Genomic DNA, 24,809 nt, shown 5'->3' with positions numbered 1-24,809 from the left:
CTAACTCTCCATCTAAACTTGAATGCTCAGTCCTTGGGTTTAAATGCCAACTTATTAGAACTCAAATTTGCTGGGAGATGAAGAAATGCAAAATGTTCCTTGGCTACCCCCTGCTGTTCCCTGGTCTGCTGCGTGTGCGAGCGGGGCGCACGTGGAGCCGGCATCCGGATCGCAGAGGGAAGTTTGTCTCCTTCTCCGCGTGCATCCTGCAGCTCAGCCCTGGGAGGCAGTGGGGGGGGCGGGGCAAGGACGCTGGACTGTGCGGGAGTCTGAACATACCCCATGAAGTGGAATCGAATTGGAATGAGGATAAAAGGAGGAGAAGCAGATCAATTAGCTGCGTGTACCAATTCCTTTATCCCTTGCCTTTGGCTGACGTGAAAGCAGAACTCGGCACAGCCCTGGCAGAGACAGAAAGGGGAAGGCTAAGAGAGAGTGCCAGCGGCCAAGACTGCGGGTCACAGGAAAAACCGATGCAAATGCTACAGACTCAAGAATACCGGAGGACTTCCTGCACAGAGATTCTTCGTCACTACATTAAGCGTACAGTCATGTGTAAGAATCCTCCGTACCCACACTCTATGTTCCCATATCCATATTCTCCTGCCCCTCGGTCATGTAAGGCTACACCTGTCGCTGCGCCAGGCAGCAGAGGCAAAAGCAAACAACAAGAACAGCAAGTGCTGCTGTCAAGATGCAATGAATATGAGCCTGTTTTAGAAGTTGATAGAAACCCATATGTTCAGCACATTAGCCATTCTACAAATGGGCTTCGGGACAACTAGCTCCTGGCATATCCATGTGAAGCCTTGAAGAGTGATCCTCCGGTGAAAATAGGTGGTTTCCATTATCCATTCGGTACTTAGCTTGTGTCTAAAGAGGAACACAGTAAGGGAACGTGCCTAAGGCCATGTCACTATAACAGAGTTTAGGGAGCCAACAAACAAACGTGCGGGTGTGTGTCCATCACAGCAGAAGGGGGACTAATACTGTAGCCCCTTCGACAAGCTGGCTCTGGGTGTGGCCGAGAGCATTGCGTCCTGCACTAACCACCCTGAACAGCACTCAGGCCCGCCTGGCTCCTACCTCTTCCCTGCCTCCTGAAACACATCAGAGGGTCGACTGGTCAGGGCTGGGTGTGGGGCAGAGTGACAGACAGGGCATTACAATACAGACACCTCGTGCCGAATCCCAGTTCCGCTGCTTACAGCCTGTGTGATCTTGGGCAAGTTACCAGACCTGCCTACGCCTCAATTTCCACTTGGGTGAAACGGCACCCTGTGTCATAAGGTTATTATGAGGATGGAGGAAATATGCAAGTAAATACAAACACTATGCTAAGTGTTTGGCACACATTAAGAATCCAGTCCAAGTTTATCCCCATTGCATCAGCATCACTGCTTTACTAGACCCAGAGGAAGACATGGGCTGCTATAGAAGCACATGGCAGGTGCTCACCCAACTTGCCCTGCCTGACCCACTTCTAAGAAAAACCCCGGCCACACCCAATGGTCACGCCTGACAGAGACGGCAGGAACTGACTTGGCAGTCACTCAGACGCTCAGAGCAAAGGCAGAAGGGAGAAGTCACACGTTAGCAAAGCTCAGAGAAGACAGCTGTGAGGGGTGGAAGCGAGGAGCACACAGAGGGGGGGAAATAGTAGTGAGAAGTCAGTCGGCGATGGTGAGCACACTGAGCAGTCAGCAGCTGTGTGGCTGGGTGGTGGCGCCCTGACCCAGGGGCCGATGCCTCCGCTGCCAAGAACCCAACTGGGCACACCGGTCGCCACAGAGTCACTGCTGCCGAATGACCTCCCAGTCGCTGAGCCGTGCCCGGTCCCTGGGAGCCCTCCCCGTCCACTGGTTTCATGAACATTGTGTGTTTCAGAAAGAATGAAAAATCATGCCCCCTTCCCGCCAGCCTGCACCTCCCCACAGCCCTCAGACAGTCAGTGACCGCGGGAACGCGGGCAGCCTCTTCCCCAGGCTCCACAAGAAAGGACCATGTGCTGAGCACAACGCTTCCTGGGAGAGGTCTGTGCACGCGCAGAAACGAAAAGGCAGGCGAAGCTGCAGATCTTCGCACCGATTAACCTCGGCAGCGTCTGCGGTCTGTCCCGCCCAGCTCAGCGCCGCCTCCGTGTGCCACCTGACAAGCTTCAGCTCCTTCTCTCCACACCCACGGAAAAGAAATGCAAAAATAGCCTTAATGAGCCCCCCAGGTCTGGGGCTCCTCCGCTCTGGCCTCGACTAGCACATTCCTTCCAGCTGCTGGATGAGAAGCAGAGACAGGCCTGCGGGATGTGCGCCCCACACGGGCCAGATGCACCCCCTGAGGTGGATGAGGGCGCGGCCTGGCTCTCCTACCCTCCTCCCCCAGAACCCCCAGGCTGAAGGCAACAGCTTCCCTCGAGGGAGAGAGGCATTGCCCTACCTGATGGCAGATTAGACATTTTAAAGAAAATGAGGAGTGGTCCTGCAGCTGGAGGTGGTCTGTGACGGTGCCCACAGGAAGACCCACTGGGGCAGACCGCAGGGAACCTGCCTCCACACGCATCAAAGTCCTCCCTCCCGACTGACAGGCAAACCACTCCGCACACCCAACGCCCACCTGGCTGAGGAGTGGCCGCAGAGCCCGGAGAGGGCTTGGGGCATGACCCGAAGGGTGCTCGCTAGACCCGGCGTCCAGGGGGTGCAAGGGGGGGGGGGCAGCATCACTCAGGGCTGGCCCAGACGCGAGGGGAGAGGAAGACCAGCCACTCTAAAGACACGTGGTCTCCCGTTTCCTCGTCATAAAAGGTCACCTGTGAGACTAGAAGTAATCCTTTCTTGCCGCAAGTGGTTGCAACCTGCCACAGGCCCCAAGAGAGCCGGCAACCCGGCCGCTGGTCCCGTCGCTGGTCCTGCTCACGGAGCCCAGCAGAGCACTGGAGGGGGCGGGGGAGAGGCCAGATCTGAGCAAGGACAGTGACACCCACCGAGCTCCAGGGAACCACTGGGCAGAGGACCTGCAGGAGCTCCACAAAGACCAGACATCACCCCCTTTACCATCTGCCAGGCCCAGCTGGCAGAGCCCGCCCCCACCCCTGCCCTGGAAGGAAGTGGGCAGAGGAGCATCTGGTGTGGGGGGTGGGGCGGCAGGAGGAAGCAGGGAGAGAGGCTTCGTCCTGCTCCCCTCCTGGGGGCCCAAGGGTGACCGTTTTAACCCAAAGTTAGGTTCGGGGTATTTATCCAGCCTGTGTAGTAACTGGGCCCGGCCTGTGCCTTCACACGCGAGGAGGACTGTGGTATCTGAGAACGAACCACAAAGTCGCTGAGTTTTTGACCCCCCACCTCCCCGCCCCCGATTTTCCTTCCTGAAACCCTGAGTAAGCTTGGAGGGTCGTAGAAAAAGAGAAGATGTAAACTCTCACTGTTGAACCCGCTCGTCCGCTAGCTTCCCAGGTCCTGGGCAAGGCTGTTTGGTTTTCAGATTTGGGGCCACAGCAGGGACCTTGAGGGGATGACTTGGATAACGGAGGAGGAGATGCAGACCAACTTACACCGTTTCAGTCACTAAAAGAAAAGCTTCAAAGAAGTGTTTCCAGCACCTCAGAAACGTCCCCATAAAGCAGGCTCAGAGCCGAGGCGTGTATCTCTGCTCCAGTTACCGGGGTCGGCACTGCCACCCACCGCCTCCGCAGGCTGTGGGAACCGGACACCTCCTGCGAGGAACTGCCTGGGCCACTGAACCTCATTTCTCTCATGTGCCTTCTTGGGAAAACAGGGAGCTTTTCCAACGTGAGCCTGCTGTACGATTGTGACAGGAAGCAACCAGAAGGTTCCCAAGTGAGACCTACAATTACAGGCCATGGGGGGAGACGGGGCCTGGAGGGTAAGGTTGCCCGCAGCCCCAGGAAAGCCTTCCGATTCCATTCCCCACTGGAGTTAGAAAACGCCAGCCCTTTCCTTCCAGCCACCCCCACCCCCTTCCCTACAGTGCCCAGCTGGGTGAATGGAGGGAGGATGATGGAGACGGAGAGGGGACTGGGGCAGAGGGTCAGTCTCCCAGGGTATCTCTCTGGGCTCGATTTCCTCTCTACAAGTTTAATGCTAGGTGCAGAGCTCCCAGAAGTGAAAATGAAACCCCTGTGTGAAGAGCTATTTATCCTGTGTGGTCTTCTACATATTCTCTCATTTAGTCATAAATTCTGCATATTCTCTCATTTAGTCACGAATCCTCTGGGCATCCATGGTGGGGGAGGCATGGCGCCAGAACTGAGCACAGAAGGTCAAGGAACACAGGCTCCTGCCCTTAAGGAGTTTTCAGGCCAATTTATACCCTCCGCCCTCCTGGTGGGCCTGTGCTGTGTGTGTGTGTGGGGGGGGAGGGGGCAGGGGGTGGTGGCCAGGAGGGGCAATAGAACCCCGAACTCACACTGAAGGCCAGTGAAGGGGACCCTTCCTGCTCTGAAGAGCGAAGTGTCCCCGGCCCGCAGCACCTCACTGATGTATCACTCTGCCTCTCGTCTCCACCGAAAAATGAAGTCATACACAAAAATGGTGGGCAGAAGGGAAAGGAGAGGTACCTCTAATTTCTCCACAAGTTGTGACAATCATGTACAGATTCTCATTTTAATGCCAGAAACGAATGGTTCTTTTCTTTCCTGACACCAGAATTAGTGGATTAGTTGTTCCTACCACTGTACCACTATCAGATCCCACATCAGAAACCACATGTCATTTTACTTCCGTTCATGCTGTTACTACAATGTGCTGACTAGAGGTCAGAGGCAAATACTGACTTCTGTACATGAACCAGACAGGCCACAAAATAGCCAGGGTTAAAAAGAATGCTTTCATCATTCCTTTGCTCATTCTTTCTTTTGTAAGCAATATTTTTTGTGTGCCAGTTAATGTTCTAGGTACAGGAATATAGAAATAAACAAAAGCCTCCACCCTCACAGAGCTGACTTTGTAGTGGGAAAAGGCAGCAATAAACCTGTTATCACATAACTGGTAAGTCCTCTGAGAACACAAGGGGAGAAACACAAGGAAGGGAGAGGAAAGGCCCAGGGTGGGGTGAAAGTGGTGACCTTAAATAAGCCAGGAAGGCCTATGGACAAAAGTGACATCTGGGCAGAGATCAGGAAGTAAAGGAAAGGGGGTCTCTGGGGGAGAGCATACCAGATAGTAAAGAGCACGTGCAAAGGCCCTGGGGTGGTGAGTTATGCTTGAGGTTTTGGAGGAACAGCAAGATGATGAGTGGGGGTTAGAGGGCAGCAGGGGAGGGCACAGTGTGAGAAATAAGATCCCAGAAGTAATGGGGCACCACATACTGCTGTGAGTGAGATGGTAAGTTCACTGGAGGGTTTGGAGGGGAGAAGTGACAGAATCTGCCTTACATTTTAAAAGGACCGCTCTGGCTGCTGCATAGAGATGGGCCTGGGGGCACAAGAGCAATGCAAGCAAGATGTGGTGGCAGCTTAGACCAACGGGTGACAGTAGAGGTGGTGAGAAGAAATCAGATTATCTATATACTTCCAAAGTAGAGCTGACGGTATTTGCTGGCAGATTGGATGTGACAGAAGAGAAAGAAAGGTGTCTAAACACCTGAGCAAGTGGACGAACAGAGTTGCTGTTTGTTGTAATTGAGAAGAGCGGGGTGGGGGTGGAGGGGAGGGCGTCAGGAGTGTCGTTTTGGGTTGCTAAGTTTCAGAAGCCCATTGGGCGCTTAAGTGGAGATGATAGGCAGGCTACCGACTATCCAAGTCTGGAGGAGGTAGAAGGTCGGGACCAAAGATGTCAGTTTGAAAGTCATCAGTGTTAGATGGCATTTAAAAGCCCCAAGCCTGGATGCGACCTCCTAGGGCAGAAGTCCCAGGACCGAGCCTGCAACATTTAAAGGTCAAAGAGGTGAGCTGGAATTAGCGAAGGAGCGTGAGGAGGCACTGCCCATGAGGCAGGACAGCCAGGAGTGTGGGAGATCTTGGAGGCCAAGTGAGGACAGCGTTTCAGGAAGGGAGGACTGGTAAACCAGGCCTTGGTCCTTGCTTTCCTGGTAAGGGTTGCTGAGTACCGGGATGACAAAATGATGTGCTCAGGGCCCAGATGGGTGCAATAAGAAAGTGACAGGTTCAACTAAGTCCCTAGGCTGGTTAATCAGAGTTCAAGTGAAGGCTATCGTCTATCTATAAAGACAAGATGCAGAAATGCAATCTGATGTAATGACAAGTGGATGGATTAGAAACTGCCTGACTGATGACACCCAGGGGCACATGTAAGCGAATGAGTGTCAACCCCAAAGGAAATTTCTAGTGACATGTCATCGGGCTCTGTCCTTGGCCTGCTCAACACAACAGTGGCTTTGATCAGTGATAACTAAGCTTGACTGCAATCAGAATAATCTAGGAGGCTTGGGACACAGAGCATCCATGTGCACGCAGACCTGCAGGGCTTCCCCAGGGGGTAAAGGGACGAAGCGCCAGAGGAAGGCCTGCACAGAGGAAGGGATTGAGGGAGCAGCTTGATCAAAATGTACAGCTAACGCCACGCTGAGTGGCATGGGGAATGTGCTGGATGGCAGCTGGGTGAATGTGGAATCCTGCATTGACTCCGGAGAGCAGAAACCTAGCTGCATCTGAGGCCCACTTGAACTCTCTGGGATCAACAGTGTGACCCCAAGGGACATAACCCAGCCACATGCTCCATGTCCCCTAAAGCTCTCTCTCTATGGTTCACAGGACACATGAGACGGAGGTCAGAGGAGCATGACAAAGATGCTGAAGGGACTCCACCCAAAGGGGAGCAGGTGTTTAGCTGAGAAACTCGGAAGAAACCAGGACTCCACCCTGAGCACCTCAAGGGCCAACCTGGAGAAGGACTGATTCTGTGGGATCCAACAACCAATGAGTGAAAACTACAAGAACATGGGTCTACTTTGGTGCAAGGAAGGTCTTTGCGACAGAAGAGTAACCCAAAGAGATAGAGGTGGTGAGTACTCTGCTGTAGGAATTGTTAAACTTACACTTCAAGTGAGCACTTATGACATTTTATGTGTATATGTATACATTAGAGGCCTGGTGCATGAAATTCGTGCACAGGGAAGGGGGGGGGGCGTCCCTCAGCCCAGCCTGCATCCTCTCCCAGTCCAGGAGCCCTCAGGGGTGGGAGGCGACCCGGCATGACCCACAGGTTGAGAACCACTGCCCTAACTGCTCCCCTGCTGGCCTGATCACCCCTAACCGCCTCTGCCTTGCCCCAGACCCAGGACCCAAGAGTCCCTCCTCTAGCTGGTTGCAGGCACCTGGGACCCAGGCTTCCTTCCCTCTGGCCGGCCGCAGGTACCCAGCACCTGTGCTGGCTTTGCCAAGCTGGACCGTGGGCAGGTGGCTTCACCTGGGCTGCAGCTGCAGGCGTTCGGGACTGCGGGGCGGGCGACTTATCCCTCTTCTGGGCCACAGGTGCAGCCACTGACACCTGGGACCGGGGGGTGGGCGGCTTGTCCCTCTTCTGGGCTGCAGCCTGGCTGGTCCCCATTCCTCTTGTGAGCCCATTTGTGCCTGGCTGGTCCCCACTCCTCTCTTGCAAGCTCATTTGTGCCTGGCTGGTCCCCATTCCTCTCTCACCAGTGTTGAGTGTCTGGGCCATGATGGCATAAGGCCGTGATGACCATTTGCATATTAGCTCTTTATTATACAGGATTTTACACATAGATGTGCGCCCTTCCTAGACTGGAAATTCCCCGAGGAATCACATCCCAGAGTCCAGCGCAAGCCCTTTCCCATGCTACGTGCTCAATAAACATTATTTGGATGAAAGAACGGATCCTGGCGGGAGGCCACAGGGCCTGCGGTGCAACAGCAGCTCATGCCACATAACTGCTAATGTTCCCTCTGAAACAGCAGCTCCTGTTATTTCTGAAAAGCTGCACGCAAACCAGTTCTCTGTGGAGATGCAGCCATCCTCTGCCTCATCACAGTCGATTTGGAATTTAGAAATGAATTACTTAATTATTACGTGTAACAGTCCCTAGTGATATTAGCCCTTGGTTTAAAACTTGGCCTGGAATTAAGTAAGCACGAGGCATGGTAATTTGTGCCTCCAATGTTTCCGCAGCCCAGATAAAAATGTGTATTACGTCTGATCCTTCCAGCTGTGACCCAGGTTCAGAGACTTGCCCTCTAGGCCTCCTTTCAAATAAATGTCCCTGCTCTCTCCACGGGGGCATTACTTACGGACTCACAGGCTGGAGCTACCGCCTGCAGGCGCAGGCCGCCCACCGCCTGTGGCTGGCTGTGGTTCACCTCCAACCTCATCCTGCCAGAGGCCTGGTCCAGCTGAGAAGTTAACCCAGGGGGCTTTCACAGAGCATCCTTTGCAGTTACCAAGGTGATCGATGCACATAGCATCCTCCTTAGGAGCCCAAACCAAACCCGTTCTCTGGGGCCCATGAATCGGAGCCTGGAACTCTCCTAAAATCGGAGGCAGCTTCCAAAGCCTCCATCCCGTCCCGTCCGTCCCCATGTCGGAGTGGACATGCCTCAGCCATGCGCCCCGGGGAGGGAGCCGTGTCTCCACGAAGCCTTTACTTTACAGCAGGCCCTGTCTTGGGGCCATCTCCTCTAATCCGCACAGCAGTCCTACGAGGTGATGTCAGTGTCCCCATTGCACAAACAAGGAGAGGGGATCTCAGAGAAGTTCACACAGCTGCCCAGAGTCACACAGATGGAAAATGGAGAAGCCAGTGTTGAACTCAGGCGTGTTCAGCCCCAAAGCTGTGCGGTTTTTCCACACAGCAAGCAGAGCCATCTTAAAACAAAGCCAGTCCAAGACACTCACTTGTCAATATGCCCTGGTGACTTCCTCTCAAACCAAACTTCTGCAGGACCCTGCCCGCTCGGGCATCTGCCAGCCTCTCTGGCCACACCCCCTATTCTTCTTGCCCTTGATCTCTCCTTCCAGGCCTTCTGGCCTTCCTCCTATTCCTAGGAATCACCAAGTCTCTGACTCAGGGCCACCCCACTGGCTATTCCCTCTGCCCAGAATGCTATTCCCCGGGACCTCTGCAGATCCCTCCTCCTTCCTCCAGGTCTCTGCTCCAATGCCACCTCCTCAGGAGGCCATTCCCAACGACTCTCCCAAAAAGAGGCCTCTTCCGTCACCACTCTCTAAGCAGCCCTTACCCTGCAGCTCACATTCTCAGCAGCACCTACCAGCGCCTGAACCCATCCTCAGCTAGTTGACCACTTCCTGACAGCCCTCCCACTGGAATGCAAGCTCCAGGGGGGCAGGGGCTCTGCGTCACTCACTGCCGCATCCCAGGTCCAGGGCCCGCGTGCAGCAGGGCCCACCAAATTGGGCTGCTGCCTGTCCTCTCCCCTCTGCCGCCTCCATCTGGTCCCAGCACACAGAGGCCTGCTACACAGCAGCTGGTGACCTTAGCCAAGGAGCGTCAGCTCTCCAGAGAAACTTTCCATTTGCTGCCAGGGGCCCTGACAAAGAAGGGACTGATACTGCACCCCCCCGCCTGAAGACCGCATCACCCCCTTGCTCTGATATTTGCTAGTTTTAGAATTTTGTGATTTTATCAGAGAAGAGACATTTGGTGCAACGGGTGAAACAAAAAGATAATTATATTTCACAAAGAGAGAAAAAAAGCCTTCGAAACAACCAATTGTCTGTTTATTGCCAGACTAGACAATTCGTTCATTTAATGCCTCCCAGCGTCTTTTCAAAGCAGATGGAAATGGGCTCTCATTAAAGCAGAGTTATAAAAAGCTGTGTGACCCAGCACTGAGCCAGCCAGAGGGCTTCGAAGAGCAGAATCTCTGAGCTTCCACCAACACAGATCGCCCAGCTTCTCCGGGGGTTGAGGCAGAAGCTGGTCCTGAGCCAAGAGAAGACCAGTGTTCAACATAACAGTTTCCAGAGATACAATCACCTCTGTTTGGGGAACTTAATTTGTCTCCCTTCGTCAGTAGTCCCCGCCCTGGACGGTGGCTCACTCTCCGTAAGCCTCTTTACATTTCGCAGGAGTATTCTGTAAATGAACAGAAGGTCTTTCATTTCAAAACTCAGGATTTACTTGGGAGTTTTCCTTGATGCCGTCTATCTGAACTTTGTTTCAGTTGTGGAAATTCCTCCTGGCATCTGAGGGGCTTTTGTTTACTGGACTTTCTTAGTTCTCCTCTCCCTTCTTAACACACAGAACACTTCAAAGAAACTCTTGGCTCGGGGCCCTGGTCAAGCTCAAAGGGTGAAATACCAAAGAGATAAGGGAACAGTCTTCTGGGAAAATTTAAGCTAACCTCTTAGTTTACCACTTTTGACCAACCCGTCCACTCCCTCCTTCTGACAAGGTGGGGATGATAAAGCTGTGCTGTAGCCAGCCACGCACCAGGGTGGACACAATGCTGCCAAGGCTCCCACTACCCAACGAGGGAGAAGGAGAGAGCTTGCATTTATCTCCGAATTCCGGTGCTTGGCCTCCGTAGGGAAGGCCATGCAGGAAAATGAGAGGTACGGATGGGGAGGGAGTCGAGTGGAGGGGGAACTGGGACCTGGTGCCACGAGTGCCGCTTAGAGCACGCACTGCCCGGCGCTGTGTCCTCACTGTAGCCTGGAACATGCCTCCCTCTCTTTCCAGATTCTTCCTTTGACTCTAGTGCATTTGAGCATAAATTTCGAATATTCCTAAATGCTTTCAATCAGCAGACAGTATTCCTATTCTTTGCATTAATGATAAGTGTTCACCTTCTTTAGCATTAATGATAAATTTATCTGCTATTCGAACACAAATGATATCCAGCTTCCTTCACAGGACATGCTAACAGCTGACCACATAACGCTCACACTAAAAAAAATAATAATAATAATCCTTATGGCTTGAGTAAGCTTCCAAAGGTTAAAAATAAACAAAAGAGAAAGAAGGCTGCAGGTAGGTGAGTGATGTTAACGCGCATGATTGAGATTCCTGTGGCAGGAGGAACCCTCCGTGGATCACATGTCTCTGGGTCACTGACACGATTCCCATGCGCAGTCTCTGTCGTGCGCGTGTGCTGTTACTTCTGTAATTATTCTGATATTCTGGTCAGTTTAGGCCCCATTCCTAGAATATGCCATTATCCTGCAAAAACACTTTCCTTAAAGAACCATAGTTGTTTGTTTTGTTGTTGTTTTTAATTGAATGCATTGGGGTGACCCTGGTTAATAAACTTACATAGGTTTCGGGTGTACAGTTCTATGGTATAGCATCGGTATATTGCACTGTGTCTTCACCACCCAAAGTCAGGTCTCCTTCCATCACCATTTACTCCCCCTGTACCCTCTGCTACCTCCCCCTACACCTCTGTCCCTCGGGTAATCACCACACTGGTGTGTGTGTCTATGGGTTGTTTCTTTGTTTTTTTACTTAATCCCTTCACCTTTTCACCCAGCCCCCCACACCATGTTTGTTTATACTCTGCGGTTTCAAAGAGGAAAAAGAGAACACAGAGTATAGCGTGCAGCCTCTAACAACCCAGATGTGTGCACTTTCATGATATTCAACTTACTTTTTCATTCCACGCCCACAGTCCAATTCCAAGAAATGCTATTCCCAGAAACTGAAAAAGAAAGAGAGAATGCAGTGTAAATATGAGTCAACACCATGTTTTTACTAATATAAATTGGAAAGTTTTCAATCAATTCTTCTGCCACTTTACCTGGCTGGAAAATAATTCATTCTAAAATCTGAGTAATAATCTTTAACAGAAAAAAAAAGAAAAAACAAAAACAGAATCCCCCTTGATTAAAGTTATTACAGCATTAAAAAGGGTTGGGGGGAAAAAAAGGTGGGTGTATATATGCAATGACATATTATTCAGCCTTCAAAACGGAGGGGAGCCTGAAGGACATGATGCTACACGAAACAAGCCAGGAGGACAAAGTCCACATGGTATCACTTACACGTGGAATCTAAAAATGAGTAAGTCAAGCTCATAGACATGGGGGGTAGAAAAGTGGTTTCCAGGTGTGGGGAAAACAGGAAGAGATTGGTAAAAGGGTACAAACTTTCACTTGAAAGATGAATATGATCTGATAATCTAATGTATGACATGGTGGCTACCGTTCATAACAATGTATTGTATCATTGAAATTTGCTAAGAGGAGGACGTAAATGTTCTCTCACACAAACACAAAAAGTAACCATGTGAGGTGAAATTGGGATGTGTCTTAAAATCGACGGTACCTCTGCCAGACTGGGGTGGCTCAATGGATTGAGTGTCATCCCATGCATCAAGAGGTTACTACTTCAATTCCCAGTCATGGCACATGCCTGGGCTGTGGACTCCATGCCCAATAGCGGGCATGCAGGAGGCAACCAATCAATGTTTCTCTCTCATCGATGTTTCCATCTGTCTCTCTCGCTCCCTTCCCCTCCCTCTAAAGCAATAATAAAACAAAATATATATTTAAAAAGATACATCCCCATATATATAAAAAAAAGTATTTACAAAGTGTTTTTTTAAAATCGATTATACCTCATAGTATTTTTGCCTTGACTATACCAAAAATAATAATGTCGCTTATAATCAGGGTGTTAACAGGTGTGATGACACACTATTCAGCGCTCAGTGATCAGAACGGGGTGCAACTGGCCACGAGGAAAGACTCATTCCTCACCTTCATTAGCAACTCAGAATCCCCTACCCAAGCACTGATGGGACAGAGCGGGCGGCTGAGCAGAGGCAGTCTGACAGCGGCGGCGACTATGGTTTTGATTGACATGTGGGTTAAGCTAAACGTCAGGAAAGCTGTCCACCGAGCGAGCGGGGTGCGCGGTCAACGACAGTGAGGGTGGCCACTCCTCCCAGCTCCAGGGGAACCGGAGCTGCCCACCTGGGAGGCCGTCTCCACTCTCTGGGCAGGGACACTTTGCCAGCTTCAGACCGACAGGGGCTGGGCGAGCCGCAGGAGCAGAGGGACGGAACGGAAAGCACACACACCATGGAGAACCCGGAGAACGGGCCGGTGCTCTTAAAAGCAGGACTTCCCCAACCTCCCAGCAGTGACCCGGCCTCGCCACGAGGGTATGCGATGCGTTCTGAGCGCCTGCACGGAACGCTCCAGTGTGGCCGTGGCAAACACCGAGGCCCCTTCCTCCTCCTTTCGCTCTCAGACATCTGAGAAGCGGTCAGGAAGATGTCTTTTTCTCAACATCCCAACAGGAGAACTACGGTCAGCCTCTCACTGCCGGCTCCGAGTGCTATTTCACTTCACGTTTCTGACCCCAAACCACAAAGGTGCCGTCCCCCAAGGCACTCGGGGCTCTGCAGCACAAAAATAAAGTCATTCAGCATCTCTCTCTCTCTCTCTTTCTGTATTTCTAGGTCCGCGGCACACCTGGGTAACAGGGGACAGGTGTGCACACAGGATCCCATCACACCTAGAAGTCACCGAGCGCTTAGCTCCACACGTAGGACATCAAGTGCATCCCACGAGATGCCTGACTTTCTAACGCTAAAGCCCTTCGTGGACAAATGTTCACATCGCCCGACGCAGCATTTAATCACAGCCTCCCCACGAGGGTGGGCTGTGGTGGCAGAGGGCACTGCAGTCAGCTGTGCTTCTCGCTGACAAGAGGGTAGACACGTCACTTTGCTGAGGGCCCTGCGAAATCGCTAACATTTATTTCCCTCGATGATTCACCGGCCCTGTGCTCTGCAGGCAGCGTCTCTCTTTAGCATCATTACATGTTTATTGTGAAATACAGGCTCATGTTAATGAGGCTGAGCCACACAGCTGGAAACCCAGGGAAGTCTCACACGGAAGTGCACGCCCTCACCAGCCCTGATGCACCCCCATCCCCCACGGCACAGACAGCTGTGACACTCAGGTTAGGATCCAATGGGAGCAGAACAGGACATGGCACCTTCCCTCTCCAGGGAGCAAAAGCAAGTTGGGGAAGAAAGAGATGAAAACCTCGCCTTCGCCTGAGAACCGGCTGAAGAACAGAAAGGCCCCACCCTGGGGTCAGCAATGGAGGGAAGTAGAAACAGAGGAATCCCACAGTGGGCCAACTTTCTCCTCTTTGTATAAAGTCCTCCTTTCTCGTCCTGCCACTTGGCAAACCCTTCGCTCTCACAGACCATATAAATGGGTTGGAAACCAATAGTTTCCCACAAAAAAAAAGGAGAAAAAAGAATCAGGATTTAAAAGAAGACTCGCAGAGCGTTCCTTTATCACCTTGCTCCAATATGTTCTGCTTTGACTGTGACTTTCCAAACGAGGGCTTAAGAACTTGGAGAGCAGACGCTGGGTTTAAAGACAAGGATCGCACTCAATACCTAAGCAAGAGAGCGGGGTGCGGGCTGGGGCCTCCGCACGCACATACCTTCGCAGCTACATCACTAGCAAATGTCCTCCGAGCACTCTCAGCCCATGTGTTTTGTTTTAGAATCAAGTTGTTCCAGCTCCATGTAATTAAGCGGAGAGGAGCCAAAAAGCAGAGACAGGCACGCAGCACTCGAGGCACACGGAGTCCCCCTTCCCACCTCTCAGAAAAGGGGACATAAACCACCCAGCCGACCTCGTTAGGAAACCGGGAGGCCCGCTCACAGGGAGGGAACAGCTGAGAACACTTGCAGGCAGCTCCTCACTCCTGCGAAACAGAAAAACAGACCGACGCATCTTCCCGTATGGCAACATATGCAAACACGCAGCACAAATGTTTGTCTGCCCGGTTTTTGATGTTTTAAAAGGAATAACAATAATCTTGCCAACACTTGTTGAATGCGAGTAGGAACTAGGTGCTGTGTTTTTTTTATAAATTTGCTACAACAGCTCTGCCTAATGCAGTAGCCACTGGCTACTGAGCCCCTGACATGTGGCTGGTTAAAACTGAGATGAGCTAGCGCCCTAATATGAATAAAAATAATGTCAACTATCTCATTAATACTTTATTATTGACTACCCTGTTGAAATGATAAAGCTTTAGATGTATTGGGTGAAACAAAATATATTAATAAAATTAATTTCACTTGTTTCATTTCCCTTTTTTAAATACAGTTACGGCAACCTGTAAGTTCCCTATGTGGCTTGCACTATATGACTATTGAACAATGCTGGCCTGAAGTGTCCCTCAACAGCCCCGTGTGGCAGGTGCTGATCACCACTTTACAGATGAGGAAACCGAGACTTAGACACCTGGGATAATTCTCCCCCAAGGTCACACAGGTGCCTGCGCTGGAAACGCTCAGGAAATGACTCCTCAGCCCACGCGCGAAACTATTACAGCACTTTCCTGATGTGCATAAAATGTCCATCAAATAATGGATGGACAATTATATGGAAACTCTTGTCCTAATACCCAAAATTGCTCCTTTAATTTCTAGGTGTTCGGGGCACAGGTATGTTTTCCTGAGGGAGTGCGAATGGCACCAGGTGCTCTGAGAGTGGCATGCTGACGCAGCTGCTAGGCGTGGCGGGACAGAGCGGGCAGAGCTGGCGCTCAGGAAACTCTGGAGAGGACAATGGACCCAGGATGGAGACATGGGTGATGGCGTGTCCATGCCAGGAGGGACAATTAGTCTGCCCCTTTCTCTGAGGAGTGGAAGATCTCCTCCTCCATCTGTTGTTTTGGTCCTTGCAGAGCCTCCAGCATGTTGGAAACAACCCTGTGCTCCGTTCTAACTGGTACAAAAATGGGTCCTTTGAGAAGCCATCCATCCATCCATCTACAATCCTCAACGAATATTCCTGAGCTCCGACTCGGTGCTGCACACGACTTTTCTCTTGTGATACAGGAGATAAGGTACAGTCTCTGCCCCGTCAGCCTGCAGTCCAGTAGGATGGTAACCAAATCATCAAAGCTTGACGGACAAAACTGTCCTTGATGGTGCCGTAAAGGAAAAGAAAAGGAGGCCAATAGAGACCATCAGAGGGGATATGACCAGAGAGCATTTCCAGAAGGCTTCTCTGCGTGGGATGTAGGAACTGGGGTCTGCAGGATGAGGAGACATTAACTGGCAAAAATAAGAAATAAAAAAGGGAAGAGTAGTTCAAGCAGAGGGAAAGCGTGTACGCACTACATCTACACTGCGGTGGCGGTAGCAGGGCACATCAAAGGGTCTAAAACAGGGGTGGGGAACCTTTTTCTGCCAAGGGCCATTTGGGTATTTATAACATCATTTGTGGGCCATACAAAATCATCAACTTAAAAAAATTAGCCTGCTGTATTTGGTCAAACATTTAATGAACTCACCCCTGATGCCTGCCGCGGCAGGGCTGGACCAAATGACTTCTCGGGCCTTCTACGACCCACGGGCCAGATGTTCCCTACTCCAAGTAAGGGTGGCTGGTGTGGCTGGTGCACAGAGAATGAGGAAAGAGAAGGGGACAGGGCAGATTTGCAGTTAGAGACACAAGCATGAACCAGCCCATGCAGGGCCTTGTAAGCCGCATTAAGGAGTCTGGGCATTGCCCTAAGAGGGGCAGGAAGCCATTTAAGGGCTGACTGTGTGTAGTGAGCTGCGGTGGGGTGAGGAGTCTGGTCAGTATCAGATTTGGGTGTTGGAGAAATGATGACCTGGGCTGCAAAACAGAGGAGATTCACTGGGACTAGAAGGAGACAAGACCGATCATGTCCTGGACTGAAATGTAGTGGGGAAACAGAAGTAAAACTATTTAGAAGTGAAGCTGACATTTTCAGTGACGACTGGATATGGTGAAGGGGGAGCAAGGGTGACGGAGAGGGAGGTGTTGGGGATAATGCCTGTGATTCCAGCATCTTCCACACGGATGGCTTTTCAAATTCCATCTTATGTCCTCTCTGCCAGAAGTGACTCTCGGGGCTAATTTTGTAACTAGCTTGAGATCTAGTGGCATTTCTGAAGGACAGTTTTCTTTCACGGGTATTTTGGCTGCTATCTGAATTTTCTTCAAAGCAAATTTCAGCTTGTGTATTTTAAAAAATAAATTATTTAAAATCGATAAATCGTCCACCCCCACCCACTACTTTTTTTTTCTTTTTTTTAATATATTTTATTGATTTTTTTACAGAGAGGAAGGGAGAGGGATAGAGAGTTAGAAACATCGATGAGAGAGAAACATCGATCAGCTGCCTCCTGCACACCCCTTACTGGGGATGTGCCCGCAACCAAGGTACATGCCCTTGACCAGAATTGAACCTGGGACCCTTGAGTCCGCAGGCTGACGCTCTATCCACTGAGCCAAACCAGTTAGGGCAACCCACCACTACTTTTATTCATAAAAGGAAGTAGCTACTGGCTAGTGTGGCTCCATTGGTTGGAGCGTTGCCCTGTGCACTGAAGGGTCTTGGGTTTGATTCCTGGTCAGGGCACATGCCTGGGTTTGGATTCGATCCCCAGTCGAGGCACATATAAAAGGCGACCGATAGATCTTTCTTTCTCTTGCTCTTCCTTCCTCTCTCTCTAAAGTTAAAAAAAAAGGAAGCAGTTATGTATAGATGAACGTTAAAATTCACAGGCAACTCTTAAATATTCAAAAAAATATCAATTTCGTCAATGGCATCTGCCCAGAATTCCACGAACAGGCTCAAAATAATAATGCAGCAATGTAACCACGATGGAGGGAAACAAAAGTCAGGTTAATCTCCTCACCTCCGTTGGAGCCTCAAAAATATTATCTTAAATAACAATGGTTGGAACTGTTATCCCTTCCTCATTCTGATGAAGGGTTTTGTTTTGTTTTGTTTTAATTTTAAGCTCTGCCTGAATAAACAGGACAGATGCATTGAAAACATTTGGCACAGAAGAGAGGAACGAGAGGCCATTAGGGAAGATGTATTTTTCTGGAACTGCAACACGTGTTCCTTTTATTAGATGTTTTCTGACTCTTTAGTGTGAACAGCACTCCCGTCCTGGCAGGGGTGGGTGAGGTGGGGCAGTGCACCCACGTGTGCTAAACACTTATGTTAACAAAACACACCTTGTCCTTATAGAGCAGGGGCTGATTTCAGGAGTAAGAGGCCTCGGGCAGAACCCTTGCCAGGTCTAAGGAGGAAGCTCGGGCTGGTGGAAAATTCAATGCTCAGGAAGTCGATCCCAATTTTGCCACGGGGCCCCTGTGTCCCAGTTTGCACATGGAAACTGTGCAGAATCCACGGAAGATGGAATAACAGATAAAGCTCAGACTTGTAAACAGGACACTCCGCGTCTGAGCTGGGTCAGCCTTCCTCTGGTCTGAGCACATGCAGCCTGTGGTGCACCGGCCCCAGCACAGCCTGGCGCTGTGATCGCGGGGAAGGCCCTCCATGCATTCAGCACAGAGTTGCTGATCATCTACTGGGAGCCAGGCAGCCCTCGAGAGGAGACACTTGGATAAATCAGGAGCCAGACCAGACAGAAGTGCCTGCGCTATGGCTGACACTCCAGTTGCGGTGTGTGAGGAGGCAACGGCAAGGGAAGGGAACATAAAGGAGTGGATCACACGGACTTTTAGAAGCCGAGAAGCGCCGCCGTGGGGAAGGAGAGCAGCAGGAGGGACCGGACTGTGGAGGGGGGGTGCTGCAATATTAAAACAGAACGGGCAAGGCAAGTCTCCATGAAGAAAGCGCTGGATGAGCAAATGTGACGGAGATGAAGGAGTTGACCGACAGAAATCAGGGAATGGGGCTCCAGGCACAGGAACAGCCCGGCTGGAGGAGGGGCTGTGCGGGCACGCTGGAGGAACAGTCGCCGAGGGAGGGCTGGCATGCGCGGGGCAGGGGTAACAGGAGCCAGGCTGGGTTGGTCTTTGAAGGCTGGAGCGACAACTGTGGTTTCTACTGGGAGAGAACAAGAATCACAGGAGGGTTTCCTGACTTCCTAGAGCCTCTGGGTCATTATCTGTCAACTGCAGATAACCAGGGCACTCCAGGGTCACAGAGCCCACACGTGCCTGGCACAGCCAGTGCTGCGTGCATACTAGTTCCCTCCCCTTCCTCAGGCACTGCTCCGCCGGCCTCCTCCAGAGTTTGGACCCGTTTCTCCAAACGAGGGCACAGCCTCGCTCTCAGAGATCAGTGTTCCTCTCTGAACTTCTGAACCAATGTCTGCATGGACCCTAACTTTTCCTTCACACACACACACACACACACACACTTTTAAGGAGGGGCATGACCTGGGTTCACACCACAGGAGTGACGGGGACTGTTAATCAGGGAGCATGTGCCCACTTAAGGGACAGCAGCACCTGCCCTCGTCAGTCCTCTCCCTCCCCAACAGCAGCTGCAGGCGCCTCCCGGGACAGTGGACACAAGTACCCCAATCCATGCATTGAAAATTAACGAGTACTAGTAAAAGATAGTCCAGTCAGAATACCGAGATCGTGTTTCATTTCACATCCTTCCTATTTCGTATTTTGGCTATCTAGTTCAGGAATTCTGAGTATATTGGCCCCAGAACCTAAAAACCTGCAAAGGTTGAAACCCCACATTCAAATAAATTTCTTCCCATCAGGGCTTCTTGATGCATCCTCTCTTTCTCTAACATTATCACTCCTTTATATGACATCCTTTGTAAAGAAGTTTTGGTTTCATTGTACCTATTTTTTTAATATGTTTTTATTGATTTGAGAGAGAGAGAGGAAGAGAGAGACAGAAACATCAATGAGAGAGAGACATTGACCGGCTGCCACCTGCAGGCCCCCAACTGGGGATCAAGCCAGCAACTCGGGTATGTGCCCTGACTGGGAATTGAAGCAATGAACTCTTGGTTCACAGGTGCATGCTCAACCTCCAAGCCACATCAGCTGGGCGTCATTATACGTAATAATAAAAAATCCTTTGGAGGAATGTGGGATATAAATTATAACCAATACTGATTGGGCTAGCTTCTGAAATGACACCACCCCTTTTTAAAAACTTCCCCTCACCCTCATGGGAGCCCTGCAGCCAGGTCTGCAAAGGGGGCCCAGCCGCACTCTACCCTCTCTAGGCCGACGTGGGACATGTGACTCAAACACCAGGCTGAGGCAGTCTCTCCTCACCAGGAAATGGGGTCTGGACGCAGTGGCTTTTGTCGGCCTCAGTCTCCCTTATGCTAGAACGGGCTGGGGGTGCTGAGGAGACACCATTCGGATGTAGAACGCAGAAGAGAGACCACAAGTCACTTCTCCTGACCCCTCTCTGCTCCTTACCCACAAGACCCCTGGCCACATGTCCTTGACCCTGGGACCCACACAGAGCCCTGGGTCTCTATTATACGTCTCTCCCTGCTCCTATCTTAGCTCACGTACTCTGGGGATTTTTGTTACTTGCAACCAAGAGGCTCCTAAGATGTAACTAAGAGAGCAGATGAATTTCCCTCGTGCTCAGGCCTGTGACAAGCTCACTGCTATTGATGAAGCGTGCAAATGGGCACGCGCATGCTGCTGCTCCGGAGACTCGGAAGGATCTGGCAGCGGCTGTCACCCTTTCCCAACACCTGGGTACAGGCACTGGGGGTCCGAACTCCCCCAGACACTGCTGGCTCCAGGTGTGAGAGGAACACACAAGCCAGCCGCGCTTCCCTGAAGGAAGGAGCTGCCCTCGGTTGCTTGTGGAGTTTTGGAAGAGGAATGATCCAGCTGGAGATGGTTCCCAAAGCAACACCACCCAGCGGGGCCTGGGAAAGGGCGAGGGGGCGGGGGAGCTTTCGTGTTCCCAAGCTCTGTGCACTGGGTTCTGCCCTCCTGCTTTTCCTGAGACGCAGAGGGGCTCTCTGTCTTTGAACTTGCTCCACACCAGATGAAGGCCAGAGCCCCCTGAAGATGTGTCTACAATCCAGGGACAAGACCTTGTGCGGAAACTCCTTTGTTAGAGTTGGGAGCTGTGTAACGCTCTGGCAAGAATCTGGGATGGGAAGAGAGAAAACAGGGTGGCCTATGCTGGCAATAAAAACCGAGATTCTTCTTGGAAATTACGTAGATGATTCAGGCTCATCAAAGGGAACATGAGGGTTTAAGGAATACAACTCCAGATGGAAACACGGGGGCTGCAAGTTTACAGCCCACTGATCTTTGTGTCCAAAAAAGCAAGGCTTACCCTGCCCAGGCTATTCCATCAGTAACTCTCTGATTAGATAAAACCGAGGCTCAGAACAGACCAGAGCAATGTCCTGGAGGCGGAGGAGGACTGAGGGAGAACTCAAGTATTTTGAACCACAGGCAGAAGTGAGTTATCTGTGGACAAACACCGGCCTCCGTGGGAATAAGCTCCCGCTGTCTGTGCTAACCAGCCAAGCAGTCAGCTCAGGCTCCCAGCAGCTCTGAGCCTCATACTCTCAGGTGAATGCTGTTTCTGTGCTGGAATAGCTTCACGCTTTAAAAACACATCCTGGGCAAGATTTAAAGGGTAATGCAAATGAAAAGTAACCTAGGATTACAATTTCTTAAAGCACAAATAGGGTTCTATAATTCAAGTCACTGAATACGTATCTTCAATGTATCCTGGGCACGGTGCTAGGCGCCCAGGACGGAAGGGTGAAGAATACAACAGATGACCTCTTTTCTTAAAGAGCTACATGTGGAAGGCCAGTGGGTGGAAAACAAATAAGTAAAACCACAACTTACCCACAGAGGATGGAGCCTTCCCGGAGGTTCGTTGCCATAGAAACAGAGAGCAGAGGCTGTGGGCTCACTATGGGGCCAGAGGAAGCTTCCCAGGAAGTGACACTTGAACTGCGCTTTAAAGGGAAGGAGACAGGAAGATCACCCCTGCAGAGGAAGCACCTTGGGCAAAAGGATCAGAGCCTGAACAAGCATGTCCCTCAGGAATCGGCAAGGCTTCCAGGCGGGAACAGAGATAGTAGGCACAGCAGGCCTCCAGCAGCAGGACTCCTCCCAGTGTGGGGCCTGCTCCAGCCGCAGCACCAGGAACTGGTTAGAAACACGATTCTCCCGGGCCCCTGGGGTGGGGCCCAGCAGGCCCCGTATTAACGAGCCCTCTAGGTCTGGGCTAGGGGCTGCTAAGCAGGGGCCTGGTCGCAGCAGGCTCGGTGTGTCCTGGGGACCAAGCCTCCGCCAAGCTGCAGGAAGCCGAGGAAGGGTTTTCAGCACAATGACAGGACCAGACTGCACTTTAGAACAGTCGTTCCAGTTCAGCTCAGAGGATGAACTGAAGGGAGGTGGGACGGCAGGTAATGAGACAGGTTGGGTGGCTACCGCAGCAATCCTGGTGACAGTGCCACCAGCCCCAAAAGGCAGCGGCATAAGGATGAAGACAGGAGCGAGGACTGAGGAGGAGACTCTATGAGACTTGATGACAGGAAGCAGACAGTGTAAGGTTAAGACCATGGTTCCTGAACCAGGATGTCTGGGTTTGAGTCCTAAATATGCTTCCCTGGGCAAGTCATTTAACCTCCCTATTTCTCAGTTTCCCAATCTATAAGATGGGGATATTGATTTCTTCAGAAGCATGCTCCCTGGGAGCAGGGATTTTTGTTCGTTTAGTTAATTCTGAATCCTCCAAACTGTCTGTTGAATGGATGAGTGGATTACTTGTGGGAGATGAGGAAGACAGAAGAATCTATGGACATTATGGAATGAAGGACCTTGGTAGGCTGTGGTGTCATTTAAGAAGCTGGGAAGAATATTTTAGGAGAGAGATCGATTTTAGAGCTCAGTTTCAGACATGTTGCCACTGAGATGAATGCCGGGCGCACACGAGGAGGTGTCCTGGCACATACCGTGAGGGCCCAGAGGCTGTCAGCAAGGTGGCTCCAGAGCCAGACTTTGGTTAGAAATCGGGCTCCACCACTTACTCATTGTGTGACCTTGAGCAAGTAATGTAACCCCTCAGTCCTCTATTTCCTCCTCCATAAAATGCAGAGAACAGCAATACCCACCTCACAGGGTCACTGGGAAGACGGGATGCGATAATGCATGGAAGGTGCTTCGTCAGGTGCCTCGCACATAGAACGTGCTCAATAAACGACTGTTACTCTGGTTACTGTTAAGGCCATATAGAAAGTCTGCAGAGAAGAGGACCAAGGGAATGTCCCAGAGAACACGCAGACTTATGGCGAAGGTCAGAGAGAGAACGTGGAGGGGAGACGACAAAGAAGTAGATAAAGGGGCAGTAGGAGACCAGGAAAGAGGTTTGACCAAAGTCCACATAGGGGGAGACTGTAATCTGTCATGATACATTAACACAGGGAGAACGGGGCTGAAACAGTGAGGCTGCTTGTGTTCAGTGAAACTGAAAATAAAACATAGAACAAGAAAACATTCAAGAAAGTAACTTCCCTTATTTCAAACTAGTCCCTGACTGTGGACACCACCGGCAGCACCGCCACCAGACAATTCCCCCGGGTGTGGCTGGGCAAGACTCAACATTGGTTGAGAGGGCTGGCAACCACCCACAAGGAACTCGGGGCTGGACCAGGGTCACCTCTATAGTGGCCAGTGGTGTCCTTTGCCTTGTGCAGGAGGCAGAAGGGAAACAGAGTTATGCAATGTGCTCTAAAGACCAACAGATTGGGTGCAGGGAACCCCAGGTTTAGTGCCAATAGGAACATTATTAACCAGTGGGGTGAATTCAATCAAGTCACTGAAGGACAAGTGTACATGGAGATTACCTCCACCTGGCCAGCTACACAGGCCTCGGCGGTCCAACACAAATGAAGGGAGACCTTTTGAAAAGGATGTGCTCTATATGTACTTGATGTAACTAAAATATCACTTTTTATCCATCTGTGAAAATGACAGAGTACAATCACGCTGTAGCTACTGGCTATGTCATCTGGCACATATGTAGCCCCTAAAAAATCAGTGCACATTAGTTAGAATCTGTGCTTATTTGGTGTCTCCAGAAAATTCTGTGTTGGAAGATAATTTTATCAAGTTTCTGAACTTCTTATGAGGGAGTAGCTGATTGGAATTACGACTGTGTCATTAGTTGTGGACAATCTTTTCGAGGAAATTTGGAAGATAGAAGTAGTGTTTCTCTACGTTCACCCTGGAAAGGATCAGGCAGGTTTACTGCCCACTATAAAAGTTTCGGGTTCCCTGAAACCAGGGCTCCCCTCCTATCACACAACTCACTATGTACACAAGTGTCAACGGACCCTCTCTGCATCACCGTATGGAAATTGGAGCTCAGAGCAAGAGTGTGAAAAACACTGACCCAGTGGGTACCAGTATTGCTGTGATTAACAAAGTCCTATGTCCCTGACCCAGGAGTCTGGAGTCTCTGTGGCATCCAGGACCCCGTGGCAGGGTAACTGGCTAGCTGGCAAGTAGGGCAAAATCTCAGACCCTTCACAATCCTTGTTTCTGTTTTACGGAAGAGGGGTTGGTATTTCCCTCCCACCCAACAAGTTGTTCCCCTGTACCCACGGCTGCTCTGGTCTGCCCTGCTGGAAGTCAGCTGTTAGAGCTGGGAAGGCAGAAGAGATTTCAGTTAGCTATTTCTGGTACTTTCCCCCCAGTCGAATGCAAACTCTCTCTGTGCCTATGTGTCTGTGTGTGTTTTAAAGTTTTTCTATTTAAAAATTTTTTCTTTAAACTTGTTTGTCTCACCAATAACATCTACTTTCTTTTCTAAGAAACATAAAGACACACATTTTCTGGGTGTGGGGGAGTCTTATTAATAAATGTCTTTGCTATAGTTAATGTATAATTATGTTATTTTAAAATGTTCTCATTTAACTGTAAATATTAAAGTACTAAGAAATAACTGCATTTGTTTCAGGAAAAGTTTAGTAAACACATGCCTTAGTTAGAAATAATTATTTAAAAACACCAGGAGAATGTAACTTCAATTCTTCAGGCATTAATGTTATCTAACCTATAGTGTGTACACACACACACACACACACACACACACACACACACACACACACGATA

General features: G+C 50.6%; 1 protein-coding gene across 1 annotated transcript in view; it reads right to left on the bottom strand.

Annotated features, from left to right (window-relative positions):
* The window catches only part of TSPAN5 (tetraspanin 5), a 167,006-nt gene that overhangs the window by 18,408 nt on the left and 123,789 nt on the right, over nt 1-24,809 (bottom strand). The window contains exon 2 of the mRNA XM_006753890.2: nt 11,534-11,584. Coding sequence (XP_006753953.1) covers nt 11,534-11,584 — 51 coding nt within the window. The remainder of the gene's footprint in view (nt 1-11,533; nt 11,585-24,809) is intronic.

The sequence above is a fragment of the Myotis davidii genome, unplaced genomic scaffold (assembly GCF_000327345.1).
Source record: "Myotis davidii unplaced genomic scaffold, ASM32734v1 scaffold252, whole genome shotgun sequence".
Classification (NCBI taxonomy): domain Eukaryota; kingdom Metazoa; phylum Chordata; class Mammalia; order Chiroptera; family Vespertilionidae; genus Myotis; species Myotis davidii.
Note: the sequence above shows the minus strand (reverse complement) of the source record. Positions and strands in the feature narration are given on the sequence as shown.